The 11959-nt window shown below is 42.5% G+C and overlaps 3 protein-coding genes across 3 annotated transcripts in view; 2 read left to right on the top strand and 1 right to left on the bottom strand.

Moving 5' to 3' along the window:
* The window catches only part of esrp2 (epithelial splicing regulatory protein 2), a 10586-nt gene extending 6476 nt beyond the window's left edge, over positions 1-4110 (bottom strand). Inside the window, exons 1-5 of the mRNA XM_010767381.1 lie at positions 4056-4110; positions 2768-3069; positions 1884-2114; positions 1369-1567; positions 1-40 (exon numbers count right to left, since the gene is read on the bottom strand). The exon at positions 1-40 is cut by the window's left edge and continues 5 nt beyond it. Coding sequence (XP_010765683.1) covers positions 1-40; positions 1369-1567; positions 1884-2114; positions 2768-3069; positions 4056-4110 — 827 coding nt within the window. The remainder of the gene's footprint in view (positions 41-1368; positions 1568-1883; positions 2115-2767; positions 3070-4055) is intronic.
* Positions 4111-8143: 4033 nt separating this feature from the next.
* Positions 8144-9332, top strand: LOC104942179 (leukotriene B4 receptor 1-like). Its single transcript, XM_010767375.1, has one exon. The coding sequence runs from the start codon at positions 8144-8146 to the stop codon at positions 9167-9169; it is 1026 nt and encodes a 341-aa protein (XP_010765677.1). The 3' UTR covers positions 9170-9332.
* A 439-nt stretch (positions 9333-9771) lies between these two features.
* On the top strand, positions 9772-11285 carry LOC104942178 (leukotriene B4 receptor 1-like). Its single transcript, XM_010767374.1, has one exon. The coding sequence runs from the start codon at positions 9906-9908 to the stop codon at positions 10992-10994; it is 1089 nt and encodes a 362-aa protein (XP_010765676.1). The 5' UTR covers positions 9772-9905; the 3' UTR covers positions 10995-11285.
* Positions 11286-11959: the final 674 nt, after the last annotated feature.

Consider the following 11959-nt stretch of genomic DNA (forward strand, 5'->3'; position numbering starts at 1 on the left):
GGGGGGGTGGGGAAGGCGTAGGCTGTGGGGGGGGACAGACCTGCAGAAACAGACAGAGAGGATCCGGTCATTCACATGCTGTGTTCAGTACATGCACAGTCCTGTCATATATGGAGAAGTAAGGGAACGGTTACAACACGCTGCATGAGGATTTCAACAGCCTGCGCAACCATGTGACCTATATGTGAAATGATACTCTTATTGTTACTTACATCACCATGTGTCTGACAGACGTGACATCAGACTGAAGGTAGAACATCTACCAATTCTTACTAAAGAAGTCTGGAAGATATACAACTGTTAACCGAACATTGTTGGGTTTTAGACTGATGGTGTGATAAGACAAGACATGTGAACAAGAGATTTCATTATTATTTTTTAAAATGACAATCTGTGTCTTGGCCAGAAGTGATGTCATCACCAAGAGAGGAGGATTTAGGGGATAGCAACAAAAGCAGTCATGAAATCAGACTGTTGAGCCATCATAAGTGTGTCCATAAACATTATACAAAAACATGTGTGGTTTTGGTGACTAAAATTCAGATGATGTACCGTAAGATCTAATGTACATTCAGACATCGATCTTTTGGTCTGTCTGCATGTGTCACAAGAAGGCAGCTGAGGACAGAGCAGCCACATTTACACAAATATTAAGAAATGCTTCCTTGGCAAAAGCCATCAGAACAGAGTCATGCTGGGAAAAAAAAAAACTGTATGCCCAGCCAGGTATTTTATTTAGCTTACTGTGTCCTTCAGGTTGTCCTACCTATCATGTAAACAAACACAAATGCCAGCGTGGCTGTATTTACATACGAACAGCCATTATCAGTGTGAGGCTGTGGGCTGCTGAGGTGACCCTCAGTGCCAACACAGTGACACAAAACACTGCTGACTTTGTGAAGTGTTTCCGGTAGTGAGGGCAAGAAGAAATCACCATAACTCTAATTCTAGTAGGTGGAAGGGGGAAAAGACATCTCTCAGGAAGTAACTGAATCAACCTTAAATGATAATGCTCTTCAATGGCTGCCAATCCAATCTAATCTCCAGTCCCATAGACAGATATGAGCCATACAGAGCAAAGTACAGAGTTGCATTCCGTCCAGTCTGAACCGGCATTTGTGTTTTCAAAGGAGAGCAGAGACAAAGCTGTATTGTGTTTATAGGCTGTGTAAAGTAAGCTGTAAAAATTACTAAAGACTATTTGGAAATAATAAGAGATAAGTCCACAGGAACAATGCAGGCATGAAAGGTGTCAGCCTAATAGCTCGGGCAGCATTTCTAAATTAATCAGTGTCAGTACATATTATGTATTATAGGAAAAGACAATCCTAACACCGCTATAAGGCTCAACTGGTGGAGGTCTCTTACAGGGAAGCTTGCAGGGCGGGGGGGAGAGTCCGCTGCGGTTCAGGGTTCCTCCCATCAGCACGATGCTCATCTCCTCCGTGGAGCACTGGAACACCTCCACGTACCGGTCCTTCATGGTCTTCTTGTGGCACTTCTGGGCCACCATGAACGACTTGTCAGGTGATCTCATCTGGATGAACGCGTCACCAGAGGGCCGGCCCTGTAGAAGAGGATAAAGGAGGACACAGACAGAATGAATAAAAGGCACAAGAATAACTTTAATAACTCTCCCAAAAATTCTAAAATTATAAGAAAGTGGCTTTGGCTTAAAGTAGGTGAAGTTTGGGGCTGGCGGATTAAGTTAAATTCTAACAAAACATGTCACAGCTTGAGATGTTATCTGTGCTTAAATACTTGCTACAATACAAAAATGTATGAACACGACCAAGAAAACAAGACGAGCGACATCCAGTATGGTTTTAAGGCTGTGAACCTTCACAGTTACATTTGGTCTCCGACCCCCCCAGCAGTCTGACCTGTTGGTTGAGCACCATGTGGACTCCGTGGGGTTTGATGTCCACGGTGTGCTCTCCCATGAACTCCAGGATATCTTCGATGCCGGCGGTGTAGGGCAGGCCTCGCAGGCGCACACAGTCCCGACTGCTGCTGGCCGCCGGGAGGTACGGCTGGGCCATGACCGGGACCGGCACGATGGGGGAGGGGGGGAGGGTGGAGATCAGAGGAGCCGACATGTAGCGGTTCAGGACCTAGAGAGCAAAGAGGATGAGAATGATGAATCTGAAAAGTCATTACTGCTCGTTGCCTGCCTTAAATCTATTACAGTTAATAATCATTTGATGCTATTCCCCACATTCTGGTATAAAGCTTGCCTTGTTTTAGTTTGGTTTTATGTATGTATGTTTATGTATGTTTTGTGTGTGTGAGGACCCCAGGAAGAATAGCCAATGCTCATGCTAATGGAGATCCTAATTAAAAAAAAAAAAAAAGCCTTAACTAGACTGACATAAAAATGAAAATAAGGTTAAATCAAGTATAGTCTACTTTCTGTTAACATTTCCCAGCCAATGTAACTGGACTGAGGGTCACAAAGTTCCCACAGTTTCTCAGGGTGATGACAAAACAACAATACACACATATGTTGTGACATAATAAAAAAAAAGATTTTCAGTTGCTCAAACGTGATGTCTCAACTGTTGTCTCACTGATTATGACATCAGTTCTTTAGAAACGTTCTGTTGTGGTCGGTCTACGTTCATTGGTATCACGCATAGGGAGAACTTCATGACATGGATTTGTAATCCTTGTTGAAGTACGTGAGCACATTTCCCTAGCAGTATTCTTAAAAGTCTGACAAAATGTACAAATCTTTCTACAACCCCTCATATATAAGATCCTTTACCTGTTGCACCTCCGCTGCAGTACTCCGAAACAGCTCGATATAGCGCTTCCCCAGGATCTGCTTGTGCTTCTTCAGGGCATTCTGGGCGTACTCTTCACAAGAGAAGAGCACAAAGGCATCGCCGGTGGGCCGTCCATCGGGGTACTTGACAAAGAGCAGACCCTCCGCACCGTCTGTGACGGGGCTCTCAGGGCCGAGGAAGGACAGCACTTCCTGGGATGTGGCGGTGAAGGGCAAGCCCCTCATACGGATTATCACCTGGTTCTCTTTGGACAGGAACTGGGCCACCTCGTTAGACGTGCCTGGAGTCAGAGAACAGAACAGTTGAAACACCTGGCATCACACGACCATCCCAGTAACACTCTTTAGACAACACATGGTTAATGAACTGCGTTTGTATAGCAGTGTTTTAGTCTTAGTCAACCAATTCACTCACTGGGATCCGAGGCTACCTTACAAGGTGCTACTTGCTAATCACAAGCGATACATTTGAAGTACACTCATATGGAAATCGATTTGGGCTTTAGTATTTTGCTGCACCGATATTTTGACATGTACTGCAGGGGCCAGGGTTGTTACCACTAACCTTCTAATTAGTGGAGCCACATTTATTGTTCAGTGTTTCCCAAACATTGATTTATTTGTGGCGGGCCGCCACAAATAAATATCGTCCGCCAAAAATGGATCTCATAAAAAAAAAATATATGTATATTATTATTATTATTATTTTTTTTTTTTGTAGTCTAATGGATAGTGAGGTGTGCTGATGATCGGAAGGTTGCGAGTTCAAATCCTGCCTGGAACACCACTACTAGTGTGCCCTTGAGCAAGGCACTTAGCCCTCGGTTACTCCAGGGAGAATGTCCCTGTAATTGGTCATTGTAAGTCGCTTTGATTACAGGGACATTCTCCCTGGAGTAACCGAGGGCTAAGTGCCTTGCTCAAGGGCACACTAGTAGTGGTGTTCCAGGCANGTAGGTAATGTTATATGGTACCATAAAGAGCAATTAACAAATATGGGCTTGGCATCTCCTGGCTAGTAGTAGCATGAAGAGGGAGAATAACGATAATGATTCAGTCAAAGGCCCCTTAACCTATTCGGGTGGTCCATGCATCCACCCCCCCCCCTCAAATAAGATAATGCATGCGAGTTCATGGCTGCTGTAGACAAATTATCTTATTTGAGGGGGGGGGGTGGATGCATGGACCACCCGAATAGGTTAAGGGGCCTTTGACTGAATCNACCATGGCTGTGGGGCCGGAAACCATGGACCGCTGGGGCCGGAACCATGGCCGCTGGGGCGGAAACCATGGTGCTTGGCCGGAACTGGGTCTGGAACCATGGCCGCTGGGGACCAGAACCGGGGCTGGAACCATGGCTGTATGGCCAGTACTGGGGCCGGAACATGGCTGCTGGGGCCAGAACTGGGGTCGGTGGAAACCATGCTGGTGCGAACCATGGCTGCTGGGGCCAGGAAATGGGGCCGGAATCATGGCTGCTGGGGCCAGAACTAAGCGGAACCATGGCTCTTGGGGGCTCTGGTCGGGCTGCTAGCCTGGACTTGCCGACTCCCTCTCTTAGGAGCCTTTTGGAGGATCCGTTAGACCTCCAAATTGCCGACGAGTTCCAGAGAAACGGCTCCTGGACAGGAGCAGCGAACTTGGGGAAGAAGCAGAGCTTGACTCCAGACGGAACCACAATGCGCGTGGGTGTCAAAATGGGAATTTGGAGGCAGGGAGCCAGCATGCCCGGGCCAGCAGGCAGGGGTAAACAAACGAGAGGAAATCAAAATCCGCTAGGTAGTGAATTTCACCGAAGTCTGGTTTCTCCATAGTGGTGGCGCGCCTCCTACCAGAGAAGCCTCTCGCAGCTGAACCCCGGACGCTCCCCTCCATCTATCAGAGCAGTTAGCCAAAAAAAAAGGAAAAATCCCAATAATTCCTTGCTCAAAAGATCTGCTGGGCCCCAATATCTGGTTGGTTCATTCTGTCAGGGTTGGGGAAAATAGACCCAAATGCAGAATGAGGGAGGAAACAAAAGCGAGCTTTATTCAACAAACTGAACAAAAAAACAAGAATCCAAAAAACAGGTACAGGTAGCATCCCATACAAAGGTGACAGAGACCAACATGAAGGGGGAACAGGAACGACAAATAATGAACCAACACTGAACACAGGAAGAGACAAGAACTAAATACAGAGGAGGGTAATCACAAGACGGAGAAACAGCCGGGCAGGGGGAGGGAGAAACACAAGGGCTCACAGGTGAACCAACAATCAGACAATTAGACACACCAGGGAAGCTAACGACAGGGAGGAAAAACACAGGAGAAGGACCAAACAATATAACACGGAGGGAAAACACCCACTAACCCAGACATACAAAACTACAAACGTAGACAAACATTGATGCAATCCTGACAGGTTGCTTTGTAAATGTAATTAGATGCCTGAATAGTAAGGCCTACCCAATGTAAGGAATACTCTGTGACAAGTTCACGATTTACTTTTGAACTTCGACGCGAATTTTCGCAACTAGTGACACTCTAAAACTCCTTCTTCCGGCAATCAGAGAGTGGAACTTGCTACCAGAAGAAGTTGTCATCGCAGAAACCGTGGAGTGCTTCCGGCAAATTTTAAGAGACATTTAGCGGGGATCATCCATCCCCCACTGAGCGTGATACCTCTGGGTTCAGTATTAATCCAGATCCAGATCCAGAATTGTAGTGGGGCAGAAGTACAAAGAAGCAAACATTGAAATAATCAAGTAAAGTTCCTCAAAATGGTACTAAAGTGCAGTACTTGAGTAATGACTTAGTTACTGAATGAAACCCATCATAAATAGTCGACCGTGTCCATTTTCACCACAGAATGTATTGTATTAATTACAAAAAAATGTAAATGATCAATTTAAGCCAGTGTGAGATACGACAAAAAGTATGTGGGATTTTAGGTTTAAGGTTAGCCTGATTCTGATTCTGGTTGCAATAAATAACTTTGTTATATATTTTATATCACTTTAAAACTATGCTCTTACCATGTAATACAACCTTAGCCCTGCAAAAAATTAGTTTTTTTGTGAAACTTCTATAGTTTTTTTTACATGAAATTGTGAAAGTTAAGAAAAATGGACAGGGGGTTGTATAATGAACAATTACATAAATAGTGTGCTTGGCACAGAAATAATTCTGACTGTAGCATGAAAAAGCAAGTAACGATAATAATTAACCATTCTAACGATTGCCATTCATGCAATAGATAAAGCTGACAGAGAGTCCAAAGTTAAAGTGTGTGAATGGGAATTTCCAAATGCAATTGCAAAGGTTGTTGGGGATGAATAGGGTGAGACGGCACAGACACAAGTCTAGCTTTGTGTCTAATCTTAGAAATATATGAACTATGTTAAAACTGGTGATCTCAAAGGTTTTGGAAGAAGGAGAAAAAAAAGTCATGACTTTCTTTCAGTTCAGCTGCACCATTGCAGTAACGGTCAGTTTATTATGTTTTGCTCTATAATGTTTATTTCTCAAACACAAGTGGAAAAGAGAAAGACATGTTTCTTTTTGGAAATAATTAATATTTATTAAATGTATTTATTGTAGTATATTTAGGTTGCCAATGTAGAAACAAACAGAAAAACATCTTTTAATAACAAGCATTGCTTTCTGATGTACACTTTGGAACATATTAGGTGCATGTCATTAATGTGTGTTGTGTAACAATCCGGATTGTATCTTTAACCTGTTAAACCCTGAGCCTGTTTTTCAGGTCTCAGGCTCGAAAATGACATTCCCAGAACAAATGACCATATCTTCACTTCTAAAAGGGGTAAATTAATAATCTTTTTTCTCAAAGCAAGGTTACATCTGTGAGTTGGATGTAGAAGTGTCAGAATCAATATAGATGTTTTTATTTTAAAGTAAATTCAGATTGAACATAGTAAAAAAATGTAAATGATAGTGTCCGTCCAAAAGAAAAAATTACTTATAGTGAAAACCACCCTTGAATGATGGGAGATAGACTAAAAGCTTTAGGAATCCAAACGATCACATATAATAAATACCCTGTATAACAAGTGACATTTGACCTTTTTTAGAGAGGTTTAAAAGAAAAGAAAAAACTTCTGGGGTCATTTGTGTGTATTTTCCATATCTCTGGCTCCCCTCGTTCGATTTTGAAGATTGACATCTCTTTTTAACCATTAGAGCCAATAGAATCGAGGGGAAGTTCCTCAAATCCATCTGAACATTACCCATTGGTGAATGAGTGATGCGCTGCCAGAATGCCCCGGAACCGGAAGCTGCGATACACTCTGGTGGCTTTCATTAGCAGCTAATATGAAATCTCCGTTTTTGACATAAAAATTGAATGATGGATTATCAGTAATTATTTCAAAGTGACACAGACACATTGGATTAACCATTGGATTAACCTTCAGCATCGTTTTTATCATTGTCATGCCATTGAACACAACTTTTGATCAGAATAACAGCTAAAGTGAGGCGATCTCCCTTACGTGTTGTGATGTCTGGGTTTGCTTCCCCTGTCGCGAGTTCTAATCGCTCAGAGATTATACTGATATTTCTGGAATCTGTGGAATCTCAGTTTGCTAATCGCTGGATTGGATGTGCAGTTACGATAAGTAATAAGGGTATTTATACCATGAGTTCTGCGCTAACTGCGTTAGCATTTTTTCGCTCAGGGCTCATTTAGACGCTTCTTGTGAGACTTGTGCTTTGTTTCGGTAAGAATGGTTCATATCTTCAGTTTGCTGAGTTTCTAACCGTTAAGTGTGTATGACACATTAATATGTTTTTAAATATTAAGAAGCCCTGAGACACAGTTTCATGAAAAAACTACCCACCAGACCCGGATTAGGGTCCTCTCTGGCTTAACAGGTTAATTCTATTATCCTTGTGTGAATCTTTAGTGCCCTGTTTTCCATTCTCTATCTGTTGCTGCTTTAAACTCCTGAATTTCCCCACAGGTATTAATAAAGGTCCATCTTTTCTTATTTTATACACTTTCTCAACCATCACAAATATACACAAAATAAAAGCATTCAGTGATTGAACTATAAAATACCTTTGACTTGTTTTGCCATGCAGTGAGTAAAGTAAATCATTACATCAATAAAATCAATATAACCCTGACTTGATCCATAACATACAGATAATAAAGTTCATCCACAGACCATGGTCTCAGAATAGAAACAGAAAGGTCTTTGGAATAACGGTAGATCATCGGTCTAGGATCTTACTGAGAGACCTGGTTCCTGTTCCAACTTATCCATAAAGGGAAGTTAAGACTTGCTTGTACAGCACTTTTTGATTTTCTTTTCATGCAGACGCCACTGTAAAGACATACACTTGCAGCATGAACCACTTGACCGATCTGCCCTCTTCAGTGGAAATGGACCCTGAGGAGTTTGACGGCTGGACAGTAGTTGTGTGTGTGATCCTGGGTCTGTCCTTCCTGATAGGAGCTCCGGGGAACCTGCTGGTGATCTGGACTATCCTGAGACATGTCAAGCAGCGCTCCCACACTGTGCTGCTCATCCTGCACCTGGCTGTTGCTGACCTGCTGGTCCTCATCACCCTACCTCTTTGGATCTACTCCCTGGCTGGCACCTTGGTGTTTGGAGGAGCCTTCTGCATGGCCTTGGTGTACATTGTCTATGTCTGCATGTTCAGCAGCATATTCTTTATCACCCTTATGAGTGTGGAACGCTATTTAGCCATCTGTCATCCATTTTTAATGATGCGCTGGAAGAACAAGAGCATTATGAACACATGTCTCGCACTTCTTTGGTTCCTCGCATTACTTCTAGGAGTGCCTGCATTACTGACCGCACCTATGGATGAAAGCGATGTAGCTGAGTCGTGTTTCATCAAGGAATTCAGCTCTGTGACTCAAGCGATCATCTTGTTATGTTTGGAGTCCTTGGCAGGTTTTGTAGTCCCTTTTGTCATTCTAAGTATCTGTTACTGTCTAGTAGCTGCCCAGCTAAGGAAAATGAATTACAATTCCAAACTAAAATCTATGTTGCTTGTGCACGCTGTGATGATAGCCTTCACATTGTGCTGGTTGCCTTGGCATATCATCAACATTATTGATATGGTTTGCATCCTAAATTCAGGCACAGATCATGAATGTGTGCAAGAGAGTGTTGTCTTCACCTCTGGAGCTCTTGTTTTTATCAGCAGTTCAGTGAATCCTATATTATACGTCCTCTTCGCAAGGAACTTACGAGGGAGTTTGGAGCGGTCCCCTCTGGTCAGGCTTTTCCAGGAAATGGTCACTCACACCAACAAACTCAGAGAGCTGGTAATACAACATCAGACAGGCCAGAGGGCAGCAAACACACAGTTGGAGCTGATGAGCGACTCAGAAACTAATTGAATCCCTGGAACTGTGATGCTGGGGAAACGTGACATTTTTATATTGCAGTTTATTATGGGACTATTCTTCATTATGAAGGCCTTTATACGATCGAAGGCCTTGAAAGACTGTACAGTATGTCACATGCACTTAATGCAGTCTCATCATAGAAACAAGCCTTCTCTCCTCACCTTCCCTTTCAAGGAAAGAAAACAAATGACAATGTGTTTTTCATTTTGATGGTCATATATTGATGTTTTGTTGAAAATCTTGAAAACATTCAATTTGATATGCTCTATGATTGTGATAAAGTGTTTTTTGTTTTAGAGTGAAGTCTTGTATTTCTTTAGTTCAGATTTTTCTTTCTCTAATCTTCGCAATTTTGTAGATGATTCATGAACTGTCATCATACATATTCTCCCAAGCCTTAATGTTGTTGTGTGCCATGGAGTTGCTCCCACATTACTTTTTAGTATGTGAGATTATGTATTTTCTGAGATCATTTCAAAAAGAAATTGTGGGTTTCTCTCTTACTTATTTGACTCATTTACTTACTTTTAATTGAGGTTGACCTTAGGTAAAAAGAAAAAAATGGGTGTATGACGCATGCATGAATCACCTCTCTGTGTCTCAAATAGCCATGTGAGGAAACCCCTTTCCTGAGCTGTCTATTCTTAAAGGGAAGTGAATACTTGCTTGCACAGCACTTTGTTTTTCTTTTCATGCAGACTCCACAGTCAGCACATACACTTACAGCATGAACCACTCGACCAATCTGCCCTCTTCAGTGGAAATGGCCCCTGAGGAGTTTGATGGCGGGACAATAGTTGTGTGTGTGATCCTGGGTCTGTCATTCCTGATAGGAGCTCCGGGGAACCTGCTGGTGATCTGGACTATCCTGAGACATGTCAAGCAGCGCTCCCACACTGTGCTGCTCATCCTGCACCTGGCTGTAGCTGACCTGCTGGTCCTCATCACCCTGCCTCTTTGGATCTACTCCCTGGCCCACTACTGGGTGTTTGGAGAAGCATTCTGCAAAGCCATGGTGTTCATGATCAACGCCTGTATGTATAGCAGCGTTTTCTTCATTACCCTCATGAGTGTGGAGCGCTTTGTGGCTGTGCGCTATCCGTTTGCCTCAGCTGGCTGGAAGAGAAAGAAAGCTTTGAATAAAGTTCTGCTGGTTCTGTGGACTGCAGCATTCTTGTTTAGCATACCTGTCATCCCAACTCAGGTGGTAGGGACAGATTCTGGTGAGGAGCACTGTCTGTACCGGCTGTACCATTCTGCGGCCCAGGAGCTGGGGTGTGTGCTGCTGGAAACCCTGGTGGGCTACATAATACCCTTCTTCATCCTCGTCGTCTGCTATGGCTGTCTTTGCAGCCGGATTACTCAGATGACCTTCAAGTCCAAGCGCAAATCCACTGTCCTGATTGCCAGTGTCGTGGTAGTGTTTGCCATTTGTTGGACGCCTCATCACATAGGAAATGTCCTTTCAGTCATCATCCTGGCCATTGCAAAATCCCTACCTCAGGCAGCAGAGAATCTGGAAAGTGTCAGGGACACCATGACCTTCATCGCTGGAGCCATGGTCTTCATCAGCAGCACTGTTAACCCCATCCTCTACATGTTCGCAGCTCGCTCCTTCAGGAGCTCTCTGAGGGACACCGGCATCCAGAAGCTCTTCCGTCATATCTCCAGCACCTCCCCAGGTGAGGGCACTAAAGAATTGTCCTTTGTGACCAAAAGACAGAGCAATCAAACAACCAACAGTTCTCACTGTGAGTCTGAGCCAAAAGACCAAATGGACATATTAATAAATATGTGCGAAAATAATCCATCTTGATATTTAAATTGTATGTAGTGTCTGTGCCGTCTGTATATTCATGTGCGTATTTTAAATGTATTTTTTTTAAAGAAATAAAGGGGATTTTTTCTGTGATTAAACTCATTTTGTATGAAATTACAACACAGAAAAACAGGAAGTGGAAGTGTATCTGTGCAATGCTTGTTCAAATCTGTAAATTACCTTTTTTAAATGTTGAAATTGTGAACATATATTTATAAAAATGTCCCATATTGTGTAGTTAAATGTTTGCGGTATAGTTTTCAAAAATTGCACAATAAATGATTCTATAAGCAATGGTCTCAATGGAAGCATTTTTTTATTTATAGCTTTGTTAATGCTAACAAAGGGAAATAATGATTATGTTATTGATTCTGTGTACATTTTTTGTAATTGCCTGTAATGTGGGAACAGAACACAGAAGGTTTTTATCTGATAAGGCTGTGGTTGTGTCGGACACTTCTTATTTTTTCTGAATTGCAACAGAGGAATATTTCACTCACAACCACAGTGTTATTGTGAACTCATGTAACAAAACAATTTATGTTGTAATGTAAAATTCTCCTCAATTGACCATTTTATTAATCAAATAATCCAAAAGGTACAACTTCTTAAAAATGGTTTCCACTCGTGACAAATGAGCAAACAATTGTCCTTCTTTCCCACTAGAAACAAAAGTCAAACCTTCAACTTCCTCAACATGAAAAGATTGCAAAATGAACAACTGCATGTTCCCTTTGCTGAGCAGCAAAAAGCGGAATCATGTCTTAATGTTTGTCACAGTCTTATAAAACTAAAACCCTTTAAGAAAAAAAGCTCAGTGTCAGCTTATTCCCTTATTTTTAAATGCGTATGTCTGTCATATATTCATAACATTTAGCATTCAGTTTGTGTTGCCATCACTACAGAAAAAGGCTCTTACCGACTGGCACAACCAGTAGATGGCAGTGGCACTTTGTTTTTAA

Source organism: Notothenia coriiceps, unplaced genomic scaffold (genome assembly GCF_000735185.1).
Source record: "Notothenia coriiceps isolate Sejong01 unplaced genomic scaffold, NC01 NC01_scaffold00004300, whole genome shotgun sequence".
NCBI lineage: Eukaryota > Metazoa > Chordata > Actinopteri > Perciformes > Nototheniidae > Notothenia > Notothenia coriiceps.

What these genes read in the sequence shown, in the direction of transcription:
- LOC104942179 (XM_010767375.1), top strand. Translation starts at nt 8,144, where the DNA reads ATGAACCACTTGACCGATCTGCCCTCTTCAGTGGAAATGGACCCTGAG.
- LOC104942178 (XM_010767374.1), top strand. Translation starts at nt 9,906, where the DNA reads ATGAACCACTCGACCAATCTGCCCTCTTCAGTGGAAATGGCCCCTGAG.